Source organism: Prinia subflava, chromosome 17 (genome assembly GCF_021018805.1).
Source record: "Prinia subflava isolate CZ2003 ecotype Zambia chromosome 17, Cam_Psub_1.2, whole genome shotgun sequence".
NCBI lineage: Eukaryota > Metazoa > Chordata > Aves > Passeriformes > Cisticolidae > Prinia > Prinia subflava.
Genome location: NC_086263.1, coordinates 13,194,750 through 13,219,224, shown reverse-complemented (window position 1 = coordinate 13,219,224; position 24,475 = coordinate 13,194,750). Strand labels below are relative to the sequence as shown.

The 24,475-nt window shown below is 48.4% G+C and overlaps 1 protein-coding gene across 1 annotated transcript; it reads left to right on the top strand.

Annotated features, from left to right (window-relative positions):
• Positions 1 to 407: 407 nt before the first annotated feature.
• FBXL18 (F-box and leucine rich repeat protein 18) lies at positions 408 to 24,109 on the top strand. The gene is made up of 5 exons (XM_063414148.1): positions 408 to 523; positions 1,138 to 1,338; positions 2,209 to 3,749; positions 6,378 to 6,596; positions 18,356 to 24,109. The coding sequence occupies exons 1-5, from the start codon at positions 506 to 508 to the stop codon at positions 18,510 to 18,512; spliced, it is 2,136 nt and encodes a 711-aa protein (XP_063270218.1). The 5' UTR covers positions 408 to 505; the 3' UTR covers positions 18,513 to 24,109.
• Positions 24,110 to 24,475: the final 366 nt, after the last annotated feature.

The following is a 24,475-nucleotide window of genomic DNA, read 5'->3' as shown; positions in this document are numbered from 1 at the left end:
AGGAGCAGCGGGCAGGATGAGAGGAAATGGTGTCAAGATGTGCCAGGGGAGGGTCAGGCTGGACATCAGGAAGCATTTCTACACAGAAAGGGTTGTCAGGTGTTGAAGGGGATGCCCGGCTGGGTGGTGGAGTCACCATCCCTGTAGGTGCTTAAGGAAAGCCTGCACATGGCACTCAGTGCTCCGGTCTGGTTGATACGGTGGTGTTCGGTCAAATATTAGACTGGATGAGCTCAGATCTCTATTCCATCGCGAACAACCCCGCTGTTCTCTCACTCCACAGACCCGCCACTCCCACCATGGCGGCACCGCCCTCAAGATGGCGCCGCGCCGCGGCCGCGCCGCGCTCAAGATGGCGGCGCGGGGCGGGCGCTGCCGCGGAACCGGGTCATGGCCGCGCCGGAAGAGCCGTGAGGCGGCCGGGCCGGCGGGAGCGAGCCCGGGACGCGGCCGCTGCGAGCCGGGCCCGGCGGGGCGGCGGCGGCGGGACCGCACGGCTGTCGCCATGTTCCGCAGCGGAGAGGTGAGTCGGGGCTTGTGGGGCTCAGCTCGCCCCCGCTTCCCCTTCGCACCGGGCCCTCGGGGCGCCGGTAACAGCGGCTGGTGCAGGGCTGGGGGAGACCGGAGCCCTCAGGGCGGGAGCCGAGCTCAGGGGCAGGGGAGCGCTCGGCGGCGGGGCCAGGGCGCCGGAATCGCCCTCTCCGGGGGGCTGACGGGGGCTGTGCGGTGGAGCAGCCCCGCTTCCCCTCAGGAGCTGCCCTGGCGTTAGTGCCAGTTTGGGCTGTGGTTCGCCGTTAAGGTGTGAGTGTGTTGCACAAGAGCTGTGGGTGATGTTGGGCTGCAGTGTTGGTGTGTGTCTGTATGTGTAAACAGATATATATAGCCGTATATGTATGTATTTATGCATGGTTATATAACACTTAAGGTTATTGAAACGGGTGGCGCTTGGAGGAAGGATGTAGAAAGAGATTGCTGTGATATATTTAGGAAAGGATCATGGACAGTCACTTGTCCACTTGCAAAGTAAGTAGAATGAATGGAAATGTTAGCCAACAGTAAAAGTACCAGGGTTTCATGAAGTTTTGCACAACCTCCATATTCTCCTTTTCTTTTTCCTCTTCTTTTTTTCCCCACCAGGAGGTCGTAAGTGAGGAGAGTGAGGAGGAAAGCAATGGAGTCAACTTGATGGAGTTCTCAGATGAGATCCTTCTGCACATCCTCAGCTACGTCCCTTGCACAGACCTGGTCCTGAATGTCAGGAGAACCTGCAGGAAACTCGCAACACTTTGCCTTGACAAGAGTCTCACACATACAGTTCTGCTTCAGAAGGACTATAAGGTGGGGAGAGTAGCTTGCTTCTTCCGTTAGCTGTGAAGACAAATCTGACTTCTGAAAAACAATGCCAGGAAGTAGAACTTTCCAATGTGTGTGCATAAATAGACTGCTCCTGACCTCTGAAATCAAATACACGATAAGCTGTTTTATAAAAGCATTTATTTTCCAGAATGCTTTACTAGAACAGCTCTGTGCTTCCTTAGTTATATAAAATACTATCAGTGAGAACTTAACTTCTCCATATTTCTTGAGGCAAAAATGAAAGTAAACTCGATCTTCCGTTTGTAACTCTGGTTATGTAAAAGTACCATTTTCTCAAAATATGTTTTCCGTGTTGTGCAAAAAAATCTTGTGTGTGTTGCTGTCAGGCATGCAGTCAGCAAAGCCAAAAATTGTGTGCATGTATAACAAAAATAAAGCTTGGGAAGAAAGGGTGATATATTCAATGAGAACTGTATCAGCCAGTGCAGGCAAGGGGAAGCCCCTGTTGCTCATTTCCAAAAGAGGAAACTGAATGAGGAAGAATGGAAACATTCTTCTTTCAATTTGAGTTTCTGCACATAGTCAGTTTTGCTGAGATAGCTTTGCTGGTAGAAAATGGAGGTGGTTTTTCCCTTCCACTCTCAGGCTGCTGAGCTGTCTGTAACGCAGAACTGCAGAAGCCAAAGGAAGTGTAATCCTAAGAGTCCAAAGCGTGGCAGACTGAGGTGCCAGCAGTGTGATAACTCTTAGGCTGTGCTGCCATCCCCAAATCTTTGGATGAGCCACGTAATCCAAGTGCCAGCCACTCCTATCCCCATCTCCAGCTGGGAAACTGAGTCAGTGGCCACCGTTGCCGTATCTTTCACTGAATGTGGCTTTGTTTGGGTGCAGGTAGACAAAGACAAAGTGAAGCAGCTGATGAGGGACATTGGAAAGGAGATCTACCAGCTGAACATGGCCGGGTGCTACTGGCTGCCCAGCTCCACCATCGACCACGTCACACGGTGCAAGAACCTGGTCAAGCTGAACCTGTCCGGGTGCCACGTCACCTCCCTGCGGCTCTCCAAGATGCTCTCCACGCTGCAGCACCTGCGCTCCCTGGCCATCGACGTGAACCCGGGCTTTGATGCCAGCCAGCTGAGCAGCGAGTGCAAAGCCACCCTCAGCCGTGTCTCGGAGCTGAAGCAAACCCTGTACACGCCCTCCTACGGTGTCGTCCCGTGCTGCACCAGCCTTGAGAAACTGCTGCTTTACTTTGAGATCCTCGATCGCTCGCGGGAGGGGTTTATGCTCTCTGGGCAGCTGATGGTGGGCGAGAGCAACGTGCCCCATTACCAGAACCTCCGCATCTTCTACGCCAGGCTGGCTCCTGGCTATGTCAATCAGGAGGTGGTGAGGCTGTACTTGGCAGTGCTGAGTGATCGGACGCCTGAGAACCTCCACGCCTTCCTCATCTCTGCCCCCGGCAGCTTTGCGGAGACAGGAGCCACCAAAAACCTCCTGGACTCCATGGCCCGAAATGTACGTCTGGATGCTTTACAACTGCCCAAAGCCTGGATTAACGGCTCTGGGCTCCTGCAACACTTGAAGTTCAACAACCCTTTCTACTTCAGCTTTAGCCGATGCACCTTATCTGGTGGACACCTGATCCAGAGAGTCATTAATGGTGGGAAGGATCTTAAAAGCCTGACCAGTTTGAATCTCAGTGGCTGCGTTCACTGCCTGGCCCCCGAGTCCTTGTTTCGGAAAGCGGAAGATGACATTGACAGCAGCATTTTGGAAAGCCTGGTAGTGTCTTGCTGCAACCTGAGACACCTGAACCTCTCTGCAGCTCACCATCACAGCTCTGAAAGCATAGGGAACCACCTGTGCCAGCTCCTGTCCAGGCTAAAGCACCTGCTCTCATTAGCACTACCAGTTTGCTCCATCACAGATGTTGCTGCAAGCGTGGAGAAGCCTCCCACCACCCCTAATTTGGTGCCCCAAACATTTGGAAGGAAAGTTCGGATTGGGATACAGACATATCCGAGGAACTTAGGGGACCAGGCAAATCAGAAAATTGAGTCTTCAGTGTTTTGGGCTCTGATGGGAAGCCTCCGATTTTTGGAAACCTTGGAGATAATTGGCTCCAGTTTCTCCTCAGCCATGCCCCGCAACGAGCCAGCAATTCGGAACTCGTTGCCTCCCTGTGTCCGGGCACAGAGCGTGGGGGATTCAGAGGTGGCTGCCATTAGCCAATTGACTTACCTGCAGAGCCTCACCTTAGCACAGCTGCCAAATATCCTCACAGGCTCTGGGCTCGTCAGCATCGGGCTGCAGTGCCAGCACCTGCGGACTCTCTCCTTGGCCAACCTGGGCATGATGGGCAAGGTGGTTTATATGTCTGCTCTCATGGACATGCTGAAACACTGCAAGTGTTTGAGAGATCTCAGGTGAGGGGCTGCCCTTGAACATCTCCCATTTTGTTTGTCGATCTCCAGAAATGTGATGTGTGGTTTATTGTGGCTGCTATTAAAAGTGTTCCGGTCCAGTGTAGCTGCAATGGCTTGAAAACTGGCTGTTTTCCTTCCTGACTTGTGGAGAATGGGAAGACATAGCATGTTGTCCTTGAGGGCTCAGGATATGCCCTTTAACCAGTGTTTTAGGAGCAAAATGTGCTGTGACTGCCTTCCTTTTAGATAAGGAGGAGTGCATGTTGCTTATTTGGGAGCTAGCAGTGTGTCAGGGCTGGTTAAATACTGCGTGCCTTTGCTGACTTTTTGGCTTTGTGTACATGCACACCTCTTAAATTTCCAGGAAGGAAGAGACTCCTACTCTGTCTAGATAATGCAGAATTTTCTTTGGGCTTCCCAATGAGATATTTGTCTGCCTTGGGTTCACATGAAAATATTGCCTCTTTATTTTTTTAATTTCTTTTCTTTATAATGTACTGAAAACATTCCAAATTTAGAGTTTGTGTTCCTCTCCTGGTAGGATTTAAAGGATCTTACCAAGGGGCCGATCCTAAAGAGTGCACAAAGGAGCTTCATGGTAGCCAAAATGTGCTAGGGAAAGGAAACTGATGGTTTCCTTTCACTAGTCCATATGAACACAAATATTATCACTTAAGAGATGGGTTTTTTCTTCTTTTTTTTTTGGTCCAAAATCAACCTCTTTCAGTGAAACTGCAGAACCTGTCAGTCCCATTGTCCCCCTTTGTTCACAAAGCTCCAGAGTGCTGTACAGTTGAGACATGAAGGTCACAGTTCTGTTCCTGTGGCTGAAATTGCTGCTCATCACCTGAGACTGGTGCCTGTGTGCCTGTCCCTGATCCACTGCAATAGTGACGGGAGCCAGGGGGGCTGAAACACCTCAGGAGGGTTTTCATTTTCCACCATTTCCCATTTATAACGCGGGGGAGTGTACAGGTCTCTCATCCAAGGGGTGGCAGCTGTTGGGAATTTGGTTGCTCAAGGTCTTGGGTTACATGAATGTGTCTTTAACCTTGAGGAGAGTAAATAGCCATGGAGGAACTGAGGGCTGGGGAGGGAGGTTTGGGTGTGCAGTGTTGCTTTGCTCATCCTAGGCCCTGTAGTGTCCTGAGGCTTTGAAATGGAGGCCAAGACCAATAGAGATGGGAGGCAGAGCCTGGAGTAAAGGCTGCAGCAGGGCTCCTTGTACTGCATTTGTGTGGAAGCTGTCACTCTTCTTCCCCGAGTAAAGTCTGAGGTTTTACATTGGCTTAAGATGGTTTTAGAAATTAGCACTTCCTCCTGATAACGTAGTTTCCTTTTGATCTGACTAATTCCCTGCTGTTCCCACCCTTTTTTCCCTTCCCAGTTTTCCAGGCTGAGGAACACGTTTAAGGGGCTATTCCAAAACAACATTGCCATCTAGCGAATTCAGGGCGGCATTGCAGGTGTTGCTGGTGTGTCCTGGAGATTCACCTGGAAACCCAGATCCTGGAGATTCTGTGCTTTTTGTCCTAAATTTACAGTGCCCCATAATGCTGTTGAAAAATTGAAGAGGCTGCTCATTTTCTTAATTTGAATTTTAACTTATTACTCAAAGTGCAGATATGCTCTTAGGATCTCTTCAGGCAATGCCACCCGACAACAGTCGCAGGCTGAGACTGAAACAGAATTTATCAATTAACAGGATTAAGTTCCTGAGGTACCTCTGTTACTACAAAGCCTGTGCAGAGATTACCCAGATCAGGTTGGGCCTGACAGCTTATCAACTAATGGATTAACCTTCTTGGAGCTCTTGGCTTTCCTGACCCAATGACTGAGATTCCCAAGTCCTCTGAAGCCTGGTAGTAAATCTGGACTAAGCAGATGAACTCTCCTGGTGGCACGGGCCTCAAGCAGGTTCAGCTCCCTGCAGGCTGGTTCTGTGAGGGAGTCACCCACTTAATGCTGCTGGTTAAAACACAGACCCCTTGTTGGCCAGGGATGGCTTCACTGTTTCATTTTATTGTCCTCTTGGATCACCGTGGTAGAGGATCCTGTCTCTCTTCCCCGAGCCAGGTGTTTAAGGTAAAGGTTGGGTTGGTGATGGTTTTTCTTCCTGTGGGAGAGCAGTAGCTCTGATCCTTTGCCAAGGCTGGTTTTGATCTCTGTGTTGGCCCCAGTTCTGCATCAGCCTGTGTGCACTGTGTATTTTTCATGCCTGCTTCTCCCCAGGCAGTAAACTGAAGATATGACCAGGTTGGGCAGTGTTCATACACCGGAGCAGAAGGTCCCTAAATCCACACCACCTGCTTTGTGGAGATCAGGTACAGAAGCCAGGCTGAGCTTTCAAGACCAGAATGGATCTGCTGCTCAGACCCAAGGCTTGTCTTACCCACCACATTTTGTTGGAAACTTGCAAAACCAGGGTTACTCCAGAGTTACTCCCTGCGGGCCCCGGAATTCTGCAATTCAGGGCATTTCTGCCTATTTGTGCCCTTGTCCTTCAGAGCCAGAGGCACTGCTCGACCCATTTACCAGCCCCCCATGAATGTGCTGTGTCTTTCCCTCTTGTCTGAGAGCGTCCCAGGCATGAATTGCCCATTGAGTTGTTTTTGTTTATCCCTGCAGGCTGGAACAGCCGTACTTCTGTGCGGGCGCCCAGTTCTTCCAGGCACTGAGTCACTGCTCCTCTCTCCAGCGCCTTTGCATCGTCTCCCGGAGCGGGACCCTGCAGTCTGACGCAGTGATGTCATTCATGGCCAGCTGCCTTGAGGTCATCATGTGCCACATGTTTGTGGGAGAATCTCTCACCGTTTGCAAAAATCTCCAGCAGTCCATTGTCCGGAGGTGAGTGCGGAAAGGGGTGGATGTGGGCTTCTGGAGCTGTTGGAGATTTATCTCCATCCCCGGTCTTGCCAAGGTTTATATGGCTTGGAGCTCTTGTTCCAAGGAGCTAATAGGTAATGTGTAACTGTTTGGCACATAAGGCAGCCTCTTACTTTAATAAGAAGGAATCAGTGAAATATTTGAAGGTATTACATGAATGTTTGATTCCGTTCCCACCCATGTTCTCTGCAGTTCCGCTGGCCGAGTTGAAGTTCTGGATGCAAAGCTCCATCATAAATCAAATGACACTTTCCGTGTAAACAAAACATCTGCCGACATTTTAAGTACTCAGAGATTTGACCTTGAAGCTTTCCTCCTTTCCCACAAGTGACTAAGATAATTCTCTGTCCTCTAATCACTTGTAAATGTCACTTACTGATAATCCCCTGGCAGCGCAATTCAAAGCCTTTAAAGGGTTGTTGTGAAGGGTTTTTTCTTTGGAGGGGTTTGTGAGGGGGGGAGAATTGGTACAAACTGCCTTTGCACGTTTGGCAGTTCTTAAATGCATTTTGCTTGGCCCCTTGCAGCGTTCTGAGGCTCACGTGGTGGGAAACGTTTGTGTGTGAGCCGTGAACTGCATTTGAAAAGAGAGCTTTTAATTACGCTTGGCATTTGGAAATCTTCTAATAATGGCAGTCATCTTACAAAATATTTCCCATGCAGCAGACTTTCCATTATTATCTTTTTTTCCTATGAGGCTATTTCCCCGCCTTCAGTCTGTTTTCTTTGTCACCTACTGTTGCTGTGGCCTGTTAAGCTCTAATAAAAATTTCAAATCTCACGGCGTTATTAGTGCATCCTAAAGGGTGCTCCTCCCCCCCCAGCCTTCCTCCAGCTTCAAACCAACTTATTACACTTGGCTTGTTTCCGTGGATCAAATCCAGAGAAGGCTGTGACTATATTAGCTCCCTACCAAACTGCTCCTGAGATTGTTGCTGCCTCTGAAAGCCTCTGTGTCCTTCTGGGACAGGGATTGTTGGAAACATCTGACTAAATTCCTTGTGATGTGACAAGGATTCTTTGAGTTTGTTTTACACGGGGCTTCATATCTCTAAAAACGTTACTGGATTGATTTCAGTTGTGCTTTGGGGATCCTTAGAAAGAACCAGAAATCTGCAGTTCCTGTCTTTTATTTTCCCTCCCTTCTGAGGTGCTGTTGCAGTGCTGCCCAAAATTTTAATGTCCACGCACTGAGCAGAAATACACCATTGTGCAGTCTTTTCTCCCTCTTTTTCTCTGTCATGGACTGATTCTCACTATATTCTCTACCTCTTTATAATCTAAACCCTGGGAACTTTCCAAAGAGCAGCTGATGCCTCGTGGAAATGTTAAAAACTATTTTTATATTTAGCTATGGTTCTGGCTGTCAAACTTATTTTCTTCATTTGTATTTTATTAATAGAGACACTTGTATGAAAACAGGGTTTTTTGAAGGTTGGGTTTTGGGGCTTTTTTTGCTGAAGAGAGCATCTGCTCCCACTGCAAATTCTACACCTGAAGTCATAATCCTCTGTGACATTGTAATTGGTGGCTCTGGAAACGATTTTGATGTCACGTAAGATTATGACTTCAGGAGGAGGATAAGCAGTGGGAGCAGATGCTCTCCTAAGCAACAAAGATCCCGTTCTCATGCAACTGTCTCTAGTAATAAAATGGAAGAAACAAAACATAGAAAATGATGTGTAAGCAAAGCCTGGAGCCTTCTACGAGCCATCAGCGAGTCTTTAACCACGTGAGTTCTCCAGCGATTCCATTCTCATCCTTGCACAAATGTGCCTTGGGATGGGGTCAGGAATTAACTTGCTCTTGACTGCATTTTGTCTGCTACTCCAAGGCACAGAGATGTGCAGTAAAATCTGTGTGTGAGCTTCAACCTGTGGGTAAGGCTCCAATTCACACAGCATGGCTTCCTCTAAGAGTGTGCAGCTGGTGTCTCTTTAATCCAAGTTTTACACCAGGCAGCAAGTTGGAAGTTATCTGTCCTTGTGCCAGAATGAAACGAGGTGATTTATGCTTATTTTTTTCCATTTGATTGGAATGTGTGTGGATGCTCTGTGTGAAACATGGGGAGAGGGTGGGAAGGAGGAGGTGAGAGGGGGGACCTCGAGCTTTTGTTTGCTCCCTTTCTTGATCTGCGGCAATTGATCCATATTCCTCAGATCCCACTGAGGGTCAGAGTTCCTGTTTTAGGACTGTGCTGATGGTGTTGTTTAGGCTGAGAGATAGTTTTGAAAAGCAAGATGGGCCCAGAGTGATTTGCATTCTCCCAATGCCTCTAAAAAAGAGAAGAAATGGGAATGGGAATGGAAAAGACCCAGGGCTGGGCATGTATCAGGAGTTTGCTGCAGAAGGTAGAGCTGAGAGGGCTTGAAAATGCCATCTAGTGCAGGGCAGTCCTTTTTCAAGTGTGGGTGCTCAGGGGGGTTTGGGTAACAGAAGAGGCCAGAACCTATTTCAGCTGTGGAATTGTACTGGAAGATGGTGAGTATACAGGGTGTGGTAATGGGAGCTTGGGAATTAAATCTGCTGCATCACAGCAGTGGCTTAAAGCCTGAACTGCTTCTCAAACTCTCCCTTTTTACTGTAAAAGGAGGTTAGTGTTATGTATTTCTGTTCCACTGGCCTGAAAAGAAAGGTTGTTCTCATGTCTCTTAGTCTTGTGACAGCTTTGAACCAGACCCTGTGGTGTCCAGCTTTCTGGTGAGCAGTTTCTGGTTGAAGTTTGCTGCTATTTGGGACAAACTAATTCGTGTATTTGAGTCATTAAAAACCTCTGATTCAGTTCTGGCTCTTTTGCAATGAAACACAATAAGCAGAACAGGGCTCATCTGGAGAGCCTCATCAGCAAACAGGAGGCTTGCAAGGGCAAGGTCTCCTCTGAGCTGTAGAGAAGACTGTAAAGATTGTTTCCCTCTGGGCAGATAAATCATTGCAGTGTTTTTCTTTATTCTTATTCCTTCAGTGTGAATGGGAGGGGGGAGCTCCTTTATGGTTCAGGGTTCTGCACATAAGAAGGGCGTAGTGGTTAGAGTGGGAGATGTGGCTTGAGTGATCCATATCCACTTCCCTGATCTTCCTCAGGTTTCACATGTGACGTTGGTGTAGTCTCAGTTTCTGTGTAAATTGACATTTTTTTCCCCATCACATGGTGTTCAGCTGCTGCCACACTTCAGATAGCAGCAGATCCAGTGAACACAATGTTTTCCATTTTATGCATGGACCCAAACTTTGCTGGAGTGCTCAGCTCCAAGCACGTGTTGTCCTTGTTTAAATAACTCTTCTGTTCAAACCACTGCTGCATTAATCCCACAAACACTAAAATACCACAGTTTGAGGCCCTGTGGTTGGAGGTTCAGGCGTGACCCCAGACTTGCTGCTGTGCCAAGACGCTTCTTTGTAGAAAAGGCAAATTTGCTTCGCCATTTTGGGCTGAGCTGCTGTGCTGGGATTGTTTCTAAATTCCTGCACAGACCCGATGTGTCCAAAGGCAGGTCCAAGGGGATGAGCCTTCCAGGAGCTTTCCCAGTCTTTTCCACAGTGTTATTTTGTGGAAGAGTCAGTAGATGGAGCTGTGACCCGTGGTAGGTCCCACCATTTACCAACGGGCTGCACGCTAAATAATCGTATTTATACGCTGGTATGTCTCTGCCCCAAAAATCCTGCGGGCAAGGAATTTGGATGACTTCAGGCTTGCACAGCTACATGCTGTGGTTAGCGGGCACTTCACAAATGTGCAGGAGAAATTGCTTTCCTGGTGCTTTCCTTGCCATCAGAAAACAGGCTGGAAGAGGGGATGGGAAATGCTTCAGCAAATATCCCCTTGGCTTCAAGGACAGATTTTTATTTTCCACTGTGTGCCTTTAGAATTTTGTCATTTTTAGCTGAAGTGTTTAGATAGCTCCGATCATTGTATGATTTCAAGGACTCTACAACACCAGACAATACAAGCCAGTGAAAAGTCCTTGGAAAAACACCTTGGAAAAAGATCAAGAAAGCTACAATAAAATAAAAACAAACAAATAAACAAAAACCCAAAGCAAAACAGAAAACCTCTGAGAACATGTTGTCATTAGGGATGCTTCATAAAGAAGGGGAAAAGTGTCAGGGCGTAGAGGTGAGCTGTGATTTATAGAAATGAAATTCAAGGGAAAAACCGTGGTGCAGCGGGAGTGTGTTTTGGGGTGCTGGGCTCAGCTGTTCACCTTTCCCAAAAGTGCTGTTGTGAATTCCTGGAGTCTGAGAGCTGTTGGGAGATGGTGCAGGGGGCTGAGGATGTGGAGCAGCATCCCCCCAGAGCTGTGGGGTCAGCGTGGGGACGTGGCAGTTCTCTCCTAAGCCCTCTGCCCCTGTTCCCCAGCCACACTGGTACCTCTCTCCAGCAAATGGCTTTGCAAAAAGCACCTGAGCAACTCAGCACTGGTGAGGCCACACCTTCAATCGTGGGTTCAGTTCTGGGCCCACCACTTCAGGAAGGACATTGAGGGGCTGGAGTGTGTCCAGAGAAGGGAATGGAGCTGGGGAAGGGTCTGGAGCACAAGTCCATGGGGAGAAGTTGAGAGAGCTGAATGTGTTTAGCTTGGAGAAAAGGAGGTTCAAAGGGATCCTTCTGTCTTTCTATAACTCCCTGACAGGAAGGTGCAACCAGGGAACAAGGGACAGGACAAGAGGAAATGTCCTCAAGGTGTGCCAGGGAAGGTTTAGGTTGGGTATTAGGAACAATTTCTTCACCAAAAGGGTTCTCAAGCACTGGCAAAAGCTGTCCATGGCAGTGATGGAGTCTCCATCCCTGAAGAGATTTAAAAGCCATGAGGATGTGGCACCTGGGGACATGGTTCAGTGGTGACCATGATGGTGCTGGGGGTATGATTGGGCTTGGTCTTAGGGGGCTTTTCCACCCTGAACAATTTTGTGGTTCTGTGACTCAGGTCACTCTTGGGTTAACCAGTGCTGGAAAGTGCAGAGAATTTTCCTCATTTAGAACAATCTCACTGTTTTGGGGATCCAAACCGTGTGACACAGGATACCTGCCTGTGTCAGGTATGAGCACTGCTTGCTTTGAAGTGACTTTCATGATAATGTTCCTGCCACTTTCTAGGAAGAGCTTTCAGCCTAAATTAGATCTTCCTGTTCAGTCTTCTGTAGCATTACCTAAATTTCCCCGTGCTTTTTATTGTCCTTTTTTTTGACGTGAAACTCTTGGCTGGATCTTCCCTTTTTCTTAAACTGCTGATTTTTACTTAAATTGCAGTGCCCTGTGTGGCTGTGAGAGCTGTGATCTTGCTGGAGGGATGAACCAGCCTCCTGGGATTCAGTTGCAGAAGCAGGGCTTCCAGGTGGGAGCACAGGGCTGAAATTGAGTATTGGAAAGTGCTGAGCGAGCCAGTCCCTCTCCTGGCATTTAGCACAGGACTGAGTTATCACAGATGAATTTTTGCTCACCTCAGGGCTGAGTATTCCCCCTTGCCCTGGATATCCCTGCAATATTCTGCTTGCTGGGATTCTCACTGTGGTCTCAGCCTCATAAATTCCCATTTGGGGATCCCTTTTACTCTTAGAGGGGCTGGAGGGGGCTCTAGGGGCAGTAGATGATTGCAAGATCATCTTTGAATTCATCTGAGTCCTGCAGCGTCGCTCCCGCGCTGCCCACCAGACTGCTGCAGTGCTACCGACACTGTAAGAAGCTGCTGTGAGCACCTAGGGCTTATTCAAGATTTTCAAGCTGGTTTTGCATCCCTTCAGCACTTTCTCTTCCTTCTGACCTTGAAGAAGTCCTGTCTGTACACTGCTGTCTTTCCTGGTCCCAGAGCTGCAGTGGCTGCTGATCCCACCCTGCCAGCCCCAGCTTGCCGAGGGCTCCAGCCCCGCACAAGTGGGATTGCAGAGGACTTAATGTATCACCAGGCTGGTGTAGTGAATCATTAGCATCCTGCTCAAGCTTTCATTGTCTGTTTCATTTCCTGCTCTTGGAAACCCCTGAATCATTCTGTCACAGACTGAATAACAAACTGCATCCTTGTCGGCTTGCGTTGCCCAAGGATTCCTCGGCGGGCTTGGCGAAGGTTGCATGCATGAGGTGTGGCCCAGACACCTTTGCTTCTACCAGGGATGTTGTTTATGGGTGGGTTTAAATACTTTACAAACCAGCAGGGCTTGTGGGACCATCCCCAGTTTGCCATATTAATTTATCTTCTTTTGGGGGTACTCACAAATCCCCTTCTTTAAATGCATTCCTGTGGCTGACCCAAATGCCTTGCTCTAACTGCCAGCTCATGTGTTTTGAAAGGAATTCAGTTCTGAAACCTTCCTCAGCGGGCAGATTGGTTTGTGCATGAAATAACTTTCAAGGATTGTCCTCTCTCTCTTGGCTGAGAAATAATATTGGAATAGCTCTGTCGTGCTTTCTCTTCATGAGGGTGTAAAAGGCTGAACGGAAGCATTAACTGCAGCTTTAAAGCATTTCCATAGTAAAATAAATCTAATTGAGCAGTTATTGCAGTAGCTTTTTAATTTGTGGAAGAGATTAGGAAATAACTTTCAGCTTGCTCTGGCAGAGCACTCCCCTAGGACGTGTCCTGGGCGCTCTGGCATCGCTCTTTGGGTTCTTATTCCCTCCCCCTCTAATTGTCCGGTCACATTTGAGTGATGCAGAGTTCAGCTGGCAAAACAACGTAGGAACCTCAGTCTGCAGGCGTGTTTGATACAAACCTCAGTTCACAGGAGAAGTAGCAGAGTGCCATTCATGCCTTACAGGGAAACCACAGCAGAGAGATGTAATTTGCCTCGGCTCAGGATGAGTCTGATGTGTTATTGCTCCTTCCCTGTGGCTCAGCGCAGTGGCAAATGAAGAAGCTGTGTTGAGGATAATGGGAGAGTTGGCAGTGATGTGTGTGAGTGATTTCCAGAGTCCCATCTACACCCCTCGGTCTCAGGTTGGAGACTGCAGTGATGGGACTTAGTGTGGAAAAATCAGCAGCTCTGGGAGAGTGTTGGTTTGGCTACACAGACATGAAGGGATGGAAGATACCCCTAAAGGAAAACACTTTATAGCAAAAATATCTCATTGCGTGGAGTTACGAGCAACCAAAGGAATCTGAACATCTTTCCTTGGGAACTTTTCAAGTCCATTTCTGAGGTTTGGAAATAAAGTCTGCTTAGCACTGTCACTCTGGCAGGGCTGGAAGGGGAATGGCACTAGAGAATGGATCTGCTTTAGAATCAGTGTGGGGAGGGTTTGGACTCCCCTGAGAGGCTTCTGGGGGATGAGTGGGGGGCAAAGGTTCTCCTTGCTCCCAGGGGAAGGGGCCTGGGAGAATCCCACCTACAGTTTCTTTGGTGAGGCCAAATCCTCCTTGGAAGGTGCTCTGCAGAAGCTTCTTTGGCAGTCACTGTAAGCAAGGAGAGGTTTGCAGCTCCCTGGTGCTGAGGTCAGGGCACGGCCAGTGGAACAAATCTTAAGTGTTTGCCTGGCCTTCCCTGAGAAGATGAGAAAAGTGTGTTTGTCTGTGTTGGGTCATGCTGCTGCCAGCTGCTCCAGCTTGTCCTGGCACTTCCTCCATTCCACCTTGCCATGCTTCAGGAAGGGAGTTTCCAGGCTGGCTCAGGTCTGCTGGCTGAAGCTTTCAAGAATGATGCCCCCCTTGAAGTTGGAGGTGTGAGCAACTCTTCCAGTGAAAACAGGCTGTTCCTGGCAGAGGATTAACAGGGGTTTGTGCAGGTAGGTGAGAGAGCTGCACGCAGGGCAGAAAGTGAGTTGGTCTGAAAGCTCTGCTCTTGAGAAATTTGTGCCTCTCCAAAAACAGCTCATCAACCTGTGGGGAAGGTCAAAACAGAGAGGGGAAAAGGTGTGTGACTGCAGCAGAGATTGGTTTGCATTTGTGAGAGTTGTGCCAAGCAGAGTCCACATCTGCTCTGTCCCTGCTGTGCTCTGTTCCCCCAAATCAAACTTCTCATTTCCTTCTTTCCTCTCCTTCTCTAGAGCTTCTTTTTCCATAAGCTCAGCTTGGTTTGTGGAGGTCAGAGATCTGCCCTTGATCCATTCCTGATACACTGTATTTCCTCACTTCATCTGCTGTGTGCTGCTTTTGTTGGCAGTGTTTAATTATCCCGCATTGCTTGCCCTCGGTCCTGCTTGCCAGCCTCTGTGAAGTGGGATGTGCTGAAATGTCTGATTTGGCTTAGGACTTTCCTTGGGTTTCTGTGGAAATCTCAAGGGGAAGAACAGCCCCCGATACTGCCTTATCCTGTCCCTACAAGTAAAGAAGGTTTGAGCTGTCACCTTCCAGGGTCTGTGGTGCAGAAGGTTGCAGGGGGGTATAATCCATCTTTCCAGGCTGGCTGGTGAGATTCCCCATGGCTTTGGGCTACCCTTTGGATCTATCAGCAGGTGGAATCTCCTGGGGACTCACTGTCCTCTCTGGAGAGGCATGTCAGTGTTTGCCAGCAGATAACTGCATTCCAGGGAGGGACTCTTTTGTCTTGCTAAAATCGAGGAAATCTGATCAAAGTGCAGCCTTGCTTTAGACGTTTTCTCTTTCTTTTTGACTTTGTCCCTGACCTACATATTGGATCCTGCCACAGTGGTTGGAAGTAATTGAGAGCGTAGTGTTAGGCTATTTACCAAGCTGTTCACTTGAAAATAACCTTACTGAGTCCAGTCCACACCTGTTCTGGGAGAATTCTGGAGACAAATAGCAAAGCATCGTTAACCCTTTCATCCACATACAACCAGTTCAGGATCTAAGAGCAGAGAGACGCTGTACCTCTGCTGATGCCAGGAGGAATTTGTGACACAGGCTGTGCTTCACCATTCCTTTCCCAGCTCTGTGGATGATTCCAACCAGCTGCTGAGGCCAGGTCTGCTCTGTGTCCACATCCACATCAGGACACTTCAGAAACCTCCTTGTGGAAATTCCTGCTGGGTGGTTGTTGGTTTGGTGTTGATTCTGCTGGACCAGAGGTTATGCTGGAAAATATATTGGGGGGAAGGTGTTTTCTTTGTTATCCCAGTGATTGTTTCTGATTAAAGGATCTGTTTTGAAGGGGCTGCCTCGAAAACTTGCTTTCATTTAATTAATCATGGTGAGTTTAGTCTGGAGGTTTTGTAGGAGAGGGCAGGCAAGCATATCCTTGGCTTTTTTCCCTTGAAAAAAAAACAAACCAAAAAAAGCAGGGCTTCATGTCTGAAACTGCAGCTCTTTTGTCTCCCCAGGTCAACATCCTTCTCTGTCCTTCGGGTTTTAATTTTACAAGCCATGCGTTTGCAGAGGTGGATGGAGTTTGAAGTCCATCCAGGTGTGGAATGAGGAAAGAACCCTCAAGAAGATTACAGGAGCTGTTCTGCAACTCATTAACTCACTCTCTTCCCCTCCTTGTTATCTCCTCCCCATGCCTGGGGCCTTTCAAAGTAGTGCTCTAAGTGCCTCTCACTTAATCTAGCCCACCTGGACAGGTGGATGAAGAAAGGAATTGCCTTCCGGGGAAGGACTAAAGGAGCATAGATTGCAGAGGGAGGCTGCCTTTGGGAGCTGCTAATCCCAGTTTAACATTATGACAGCTGCTCGTTAAAATCAGGGTGTTTTTTAACAGGCAGTTAAAGGAGAGGCTTTGCACGCACATTTAACTGAGAATAATAGTGAACCATGTGCATTTGATTTTTTTTTCTTTAAATCACGCAAATTGTACATGGAAAGAATTCTCCGGCGTCAACTTGCTGGGGTATGGAATTTACAAGGTTTGCAGTTACATACAGTTTCCTGTTGAGGGGGGGGAGAAAATCACAAAGCTTTCCTTTTTTTCTCTTATTTTAAGATCAAGTTCAAACCCCTAGTATGAACCCAGCCTCTTTAGGAGGGGCACTTACTGCGTTGGGGTTTTTCACTTGTCTCGGTAGCAGTTCATCATGTAAACTTGTCTGGGTTCTTGTTTTTATAGCTACATGTAAAGGCTGCTTATAAACTACAATTTTGTACGTGGTGAGAAGGCAGCACTCAGGTCCTTTTTGGGAGAGTCTATATATGAAGAAGGAAGCAGTTTCTTTCCCTTCGGGAGATGGCAGTTTCTTCCTTTGCTGAACTTCAGTAAACTTGGTCCATTAACATGATTTTCTCTGCAGGACTGTGGTGTTGGATAAGAAACATGAAGAGCTGAGGCAGAGCAGGGACTATCAAAGGGACATTTGGCTGTATTTTATGTGATTTCACTGCAGACTTTACCAGTTGCCTCCCAGATCAGCAGTTATTTGCTGGTTGATTTCTTGAGGGCAATGCTGTGGGAGTAAGAAGCTGCACAGCTCTGACACAAGTCCCCAGATCTACTCAGGGAGCCGTGTCCTTTTCTGCCAGCCCTTAGGCATGAGGCATGAAGGGCAGGTCTGTGATGCAGAGAGATATAAAATTGCCCCAGGTAGTTCTGTTGCTGGAAATTCTTATTCCTGCAGCTACTTCGGTTCAGGCAAATTAATTCAACCTACCAAGACTGATCAGCTAGCCTGGGAATGGAAGTTTCTCTGCTATGTTTTTGGCAGCTCTACTCCAAATCATTTGTGGATGGGAATGTCCTTTCTGTCTCCCAGGAAATGCCAGTCTCTCGTGTTGCTTTCTCCAGCTGGCTGTATTGCTACCTGGGATTTTCATGTCTGTTCCCAGCAGCTGGATTCCAGCCTTTCCTCACTGTTTGACAGAAATCTGGCCATTTCAGAGCTAGAGATGAGCTGGGAATCTTCCAGGCACACACCTGCCTAAGTTTGTCGAGCAGAGAGCTTCTCTTAGGACCTAACACAGCTTGGTTCAGCCTCCTGGGACTGACTCTGCCTCCTTGTGACTGATAATGAATTGTTCTTTGTCACACCCTTCAGAGGAAACATCTTGGTGGCACAGGACTAAGAGTCACAAATCTTTTTCCTCTTAAGGTGTAACTGTTAAAGGTAATTATGCTCCAGTTTTACACCCCCAGCTTTAAAAGACTGAACTCTTGTTACACTGCACTGAGTAATACGGTTTTTCTTCCTCACAGGTTGCTGTCATGTAAAGTACTTGCTGGTGGGCACTTGGGCTTTTTCTGTACGGTTCTTTCTACATTGTTTAATGGCTTTAACTTTTGCAAATCTCTTCCTTTGCTCTGCAGCCTGGATTAAAAAGCAGGCTGCAGTGTGTGAGTGTGAGCACACTTAAATGCTTATCTGCACATCTGAGCTTTCTAAACTTGCCTGTGCTCTAATTGCAGAGTGTAGACTCTGCATGCAGAACAACCCAGCCTGAAGTGATAATCCCAGGCTCAGCCCTGAGGGAATGCCTGACATTGCTCTGGCCTCATTTTCCTAATGGCTCTGCGACTTGCCTCTGGTTTGCAGGTGGTTTAAATTGTTATCACTGAGCACCTTGCCCAGCTTGGGCAGAGCTCTTGGGATCTCTGATCCTCTAAGAGTACCTACGTGTCTTGATTTATTTTTTTTATTAATTTTTTTAAAAACTTCTTCCTCCCTCCCGATTTTAGGTGCAATTTGGGCTTGTGCCAGCTTAGCAGACTCACTGCAAAGGGTTGCAAACCCAGCCTGAACTCCCTGCTGACACAGAGAGGGAGACCTGGAGTTCCAGCTGCCCCTCCTGCCCCTCTGAACAACCCTTCCTTGCCCCCATCCTGCATGATCGATACCCAGGCCTCCCCATTCCCTTGCACTGCAGAATTGGTATTTTTCCTTGGCTAATAACCTGTGTCTGATTTAGTTTCCAGGCAGAACGCCCCGCGTTAAACGTCGTCATTTTCCCTCTGCTTCACGAGGACTTGACAGAGGTCATCAGAGATGTCCCCATGCGGCACTTGGATGAAATTACCTTGTTTAAAAGCAGAGTGGCCGAGGAACCTCCCAATTTGTGGTGGTGACTGTCACAGGAAAGGACAAGTCAGCGTGAACCCATGGAGCAGCTTCTTGTTGGCCTGGATTTCCCATCCTCGGCTCCTGGCCACCTCACTGGATGCTGTACAATCACTTCAACCAGGTGCAATTGCAAAATAATAAAAAAAAGCTGGTTCTTTGCACTGGGGAAACATCTATTGGATATTGCTTGCATCTGAAAATCCTGTCTCAAAGGCTTGTGGAATCTGATGAGTATTTCCTTGCGGTTAATAGGAATTGTTTTTGTTATTTTACTGAAGTTAAAGGTAAGAGAAACTGACTTAACAATGCTCTTTCCCCTGTGTCCCCTGGTGTCTGTCCCAAGGGCCCCTGTGTACGTTGGCAGTGTGCTTTGTGGTTTTGGTGGAAATCATTCTATGCTTCAGTCTGTTTTTGGCAAAGTAGAAAGCCTAGGCCAGCTCAGAGGCACAAAAATGTGTTGCTCAATTGAAGTGCATCACATCTTTTCTATGTTACAAATAGGCATTTGTAGTCACACATGTGCAGTCACAGATATTTAAAGGGGCTCTTTTTGATTGAGAAGTACCACAAGGACTCTCTTTTTTATATTTTAATAGCAAATTAAGGTCATTAACACCTTGACCATGGTATGTTCCTGCTGATGCTGTTTCCATCGATCTGGTGGAAGAAGTTCTCAGCTCTTTTGGAAATCCTTGTCCTAGGGTAGATGGTGCCTACAGTGAATAAGTTGAAGCTCAGATCTGATTTATATGCAGTCTGTCTTGCAGTGTAGATGGGAATGTAGTGTTCCAGTTCTGTCCTTATATCCCATGCCTTGAGCTCATGCTAATTTTAGAGATGTTATGAAGTATTTTCACAGTGTGATTTCAGTCAGCTTCTCTGCTCCACAGAACTTCCTCAGGCATCAGTAGTGGTCTGGATCACTTTCATATTGCCTTATTTACTGAGCACTTTTAAAAGCATCAGACAGCTGTACCAAAAGCCAAGTTACAAATTCCTGGAGCTACATGTCTGGGTGGCAGAATTTTCCTTGGTAGCATACCAGGTCTGACTTCTGCAAAGCAGCTGCTGACCAGAGCTGTGTAACTTCACCCAAATCCCGAATGTGTTCAGCTCTGCTTTTCTGGGGAGGCCCAGAGTCATCCAAAGATGATGTGCCCATCTCCTTGCCAGCATTTTCTACTCAAGATCCCCTCTCCCAAATGCTCTTCTGCCCTCAGTGTTCATAGGAAGCCTGGTCTGATGGGATAAATTTGAGAACAAAATGCTTCCCCATTCCTTGGGGGACTTTCTGTCCTTACTTTCCAATCAGCCACTTGTGAGCCTGCCTGGAATTCTGCTCACAGGTGTAAATTTTGAGCCAGGCTGTGACAACCCTTGTGCTCAGAGACATTACAGTAAAGGGCAAGTAAGTGTCAGGCTCTGGTAGCACAGGTCTGTGCCTTGCTGAGACCAACCCCTGGTGGTTTGCTGTCTTTCCCAAGGCTCTGTCCCTTCCCCTCTCAGGACAGAGAGCCAGCACAGCCTCTGGAGTGCAGCTGGCAGCAGGATGGTGAGGCCAGCTCGTGCTCCCCTGGCAATGCTGCAGCTGAACTGTGAGCACTCCCCGAGTGTGTGAGGCTTCAGCTCCGTGCAGCTGAGTGTGAGGAGCTGCTGCCCTGCTCCTGCCACTGTTTTCCCTCCCACTCTCCCCAGTGAGGTCATCCTTTCTACCTCTTGTCATGTTACTCGCCTGTTTGAATCCCCTTCTCCCTGTCTTCTCTCCCTCACTTCAGCACATCAGATGTCCTTTTTGGCAGGAGCACAAGCTGCTGCTCTGTCCAGTTCAGGCCACTTCAGCTCTGCCTGGTTTTTGTCCGTGTTTTTTTCCTAGGATAACTGCTGAGGACTGGGCAGAGGGTGTTTGCAAAGCTGCTTTCTCCTCCTCGTTTGAAGCACTGGCAAAGTTGCTTCGTCCTGCTTGTGCCTCTGGCCTCAGGGCACAGGGAAGGTGGAGGGTGTGGAGGCAGCTCTCTGATGCCTTCAGGGACCTGTTCAGTCCTGTGAAGGAATCCTGATGTTTGCTTCCAGTGAGGCCATTCCCACCCTCAGCAGGGATTTCTCCTGCATAAACACGCTGTGGCATCAGCAGGAGCTTGGCAGTGCTGCCAGCTCACCTCTTCCTGTTCCGCTGGAAACCCTGCACTGGGGGACAGTGGTGTGCAGAGAACAGCTGTTGCTCCATTCTGGTGTTAAACCTTTGCTTTTGGGGTTGCAGTCACCTGGTGGAACATGCTGTACACCTGGCCTGGCACATCCATATCCACCTGCCTCGTGTCCTGCTGGATGGGAGCAGCAGCCAGGGGTGTTTCACAGCGCTGTTATTCCCTTGCCAGGGGTATGATGTTTGGGCATCTGCAATCATGCAAGTGGGCCACAAGTCCTGGTGATGCTGCCAGTTATAACCAGGGCTAGGAAAGGTCACTCACAGGTGATAAAGGTGGCATCCCAAATAGTAATAAAGAGCTAAAATCTCCTTCCACCCCCAGCTCCCCAACTCCGGGCCAGTGCTTGATATCTCTACTACAAATCCTCTTATGGTAAGTGAGAATTTCCGCTGCTTTTGCACTCCAGGCAGGATTCACCAGATGTTAATAATGTGCTTATTTTCTCTAAGTGCTATTTTGGCATCGGTGTTAATTACAATTTATATTCTGCAACATTTACACTGGGAAAAGAACCCACCCTAATAGTACCCAATTGGCAGAGCTGGGCTATTAAACACAGCTCCATATGTTGTGAGCAGAGCAGTGCATGGGACTCGGAGCCCACTCAGCGCTCAGGCTCTGGCCGGCAGCTGTAGAGGGAGAGAGGGGAGCAGAGAGAGGGGTGTTCTGCTCCTGCATTTTACTTTATAGGAACCCCCCCCCTCCTTTTCTCTGTCCCCATCTCTCCAGAAATCTCCTTCCTGCTATCTGTGAGCATTTAAGGAGGTGATCTCTGAGCCTGCTGATGCTGCTGTCTGTAGTCTAAAACAAATGAATTCAATTCCAGAAGGTGCCCTTCTTGCAGGGAGTGCCTCTGCAGGATCCCAGTCCCTGCTGGCCTGTTCCTTGCTGCCTTCCAAAGCAGACCTCCAGTCTTTGGAAACTGCAGCAGAAATCTTTGCTTTGACCACCACCAAGGTGTCTGTGGTTCTGTGGGAGAAAGATATTCTGGGACAGGTACTGTTCTTGTGTAAAACTTGATGTTGTTTGCTGCTCTGCTCATGTCCAAAGTCTTGTTTGGCTGTGGCATTTGGCTCCTTCAGGCTGGGAGGGTCTGGAGTGACACTGGTGTGGGGAATTTGGAGGGGTTAAGTCATCTGTGTTCCCATGGGTTTCTCAGGAGCGTAGGTTAAAGAATTGCCTCCTCAGCTCTTTGCAAAGCTGATTTCATGGTCTCTAGGAAATGGCAGTGTATCCACTGCTCTGTTTGGAGAAGGGGCTGTGTGGTGACAGTCAGGAGAGCTCTGACTGTGGTCACTTCTCTGTTAGGGAGAAGGAGAAGACAGGAGTGAGAGGAAGGAGGCAGGATGGAGTCATGACACCCATGGTGAGGGTGGGCCTGTTTCCTCACTGGTGGAAGGGGAGGAGGCTCCCCAGGCGTGGTGGTGCTCGCTGGGGAGCAGAGGGCAGACCTGGGGCTGGTGTGGATTGAGGGCAGCAGAGCCACAACCCCACTCACTTTAATTCCCCTCACTGCCTCCCCTGCCGGGCGTGTGGGATCCCGGGGAGCAGAGCAGGACCCGTCCCCTCACGTTGATGTTTGGAGCTGTGGGGTGATGGGCAGGTGTGTGGGACCATCCATGTGAGCTGCTGGCTGCTTTCTTCCAGCACTGCTTTTCTAGGATAGGGCGTAGAAATTTGGGACGTTCCCACTGATGGAGTGAATCAGTACAGAAAGGTTGTTTCACCTGACTAAGGGGGATGCAATTCCCTCTTGGCTGGTCCCAGCAGTGTCCAGCCAAAGCTGGGAGAGCAGTGCAGGAGCTGTGCTGGGTGTTGCAGAGCTCAGTCTCCTTCCACTGCAGCTCTGCTGCCTCTTTGAGATGCACAGGCAGCCGGGGCACTCCGGCAGGAGAATCATTTCCATAGAAACCAATTGGGATGTTGTACGGGGAATAATGATTAATAGTGAAGGGATGTTGCCTCAGGCCCTTTTCATTTTTTAGGGGGCAGTGAGGGACAAACTGGGGCCAGGTAGGGGGACAGGGGGACTCGAGAACTAATGGAAACCATCTCTTCCATTAATTTCCAGGGCAGCTTCCCCTCTTCTCCTCCTACCCAGCCCCCCACTGCTGCTCCCAGCTTTCGTCAAATTTTCAAAATGGCTAACCTGGTTAGAAATAATCATAATAATAAAAAAGGATGGATGAGGTCTGACTACTAACATTGTTGCTGTTAGCAGCAGGATTTCAGCCATAAAACATGAAGCAAGGGAGGCATTGACCTTTCCGCTGTTTGAAATGAATGGAGACATCAATATCTATTGTTTTGTGGCATTGACCTCTGGTGCTCTGGGTTCGCCCTCCCCTTTCTTTTTTTTTAATTTCCCCCTGACACTCGAGGAAAGGGGTCAGTCTGTACCATCTATTGATCCCGATCTTACTTGGTGATAGGGAAATAATTAGAATTTTAAAGATCTCTGCTGCACGCCGGTGAAATACATACACAGAGGCACAGGCTAAGCCCCCTCTTGCCATGTTGTGTTCTCCCCCCTTCCTTGCAGAGATCCAAAGCTCTGAGATCTGAAGGAAGGCAGATCAATATAGGTTTAATCATGATGGGGGTTTTATTTCAGTTTTTTAAATGGTAAAGTGTAACGTTTTATGTTAATATTGTCGGAGCCTGGCTGCCTGGTGCCTTGTTTTATTTATTCTTTTAAGTAGCCCCTTCTTTTGTGAACTTCATCTATGTACAGAGAATGTGAAATCAGGCATTGCTAATTAGCTGTATGACAATTAAGTAATGTAGCACAAAACCATTAGGACACTGGATTTGGTTTTGAAGTTTGTCCTTTGAAGTGGAAGCTGCAACTCCCTGCCCAAGGCTGCTGGGGAAAATGTTTTTCTATCAAAACTTTCTTTGAAAATAAAATGTCAGTGTAAGAGTCCCTATTTCTGTCATCTCTCCCTCTAAACAGCGGGTGGAAATTGTTTCTCCTTGTAAAAACTGCTGGCATTGATAGAAAGGGGAATTCAGGAAAGCATTAAATGGGCAGTTGGTCTCCAAACACCCTCAGTTCTGGTAGAGATGTTACCAAAAACGCTGGTTTAGCTCATTGAAAGGGAACGGTGCCACGCTAGGAGAGAAGACCCAGCTCACGACTCTGGAGATGGCAAAGGGAGGTGCTCCTAAAACTGGGGGTTCATCTCTGACACCCCAAGTGCCATCAGGGTGACGGCCTGGTCACAAATCCCTACAGGCTCCCGGGCTCGGGCTCCTCCATCCGTGCGCTCGTCTGACACTTGTGTTTGCATCTGGCCCTTTGTCCTCGTAGTGAGTCCAGTTCTGAATGTGCAACTTTCATGTACGCTGGTGGCATGTGAAACTTCAAATAAAGAGTGAAACATTTGGAACCAGCTCTGTCTCCTTGCCTCCTGTTTCCCTCTCAGTGTGGAGCCCAAAGCCACCCTGTCACAGGGAGCTCTTCGGCATTGCCAGGTAAGGTGTGTGTGGGCAGGGCTGTGCCTCGGTTCCACTGGGAGCTGTGGAATGTCACTGGGAGTGCTGGGATGAGCACTTCAGGGGTTACAGCCCTGTTCTCCTGGGTCTCCTGGGTTTGGGGATGCTGTTCTGTGCTGTTTATGGCTGTGGGCTCAGCTAAAGAAGGAACTACTCTACGTTTAGGAAATGCTTCTCCTTGGATCTCTGCGCATGTGGCTGCTGAGCTGTGCTGATGGTTGGAATGAGATGAGCTTTGAGGTCCCTTCCAACCTGAACTATTC

Excerpts from the sequence above, each read along its gene's own strand:
- FBXL18 (XM_063414148.1), top strand. Across the intron at positions 1,339-2,208 it reads TGCTTCAGAAGGACTATAAG|GTAGACAAAGACAAAGTGAA; the intron begins GTGGGGAGAGTA and ends GTTTGGGTGCAG. Across the intron at positions 6,597-18,355 it reads CAGCAGTCCATTGTCCGGAG|TTTCCAGGCAGAACGCCCCG; the intron begins GTGAGTGCGGAA and ends TGTCTGATTTAG.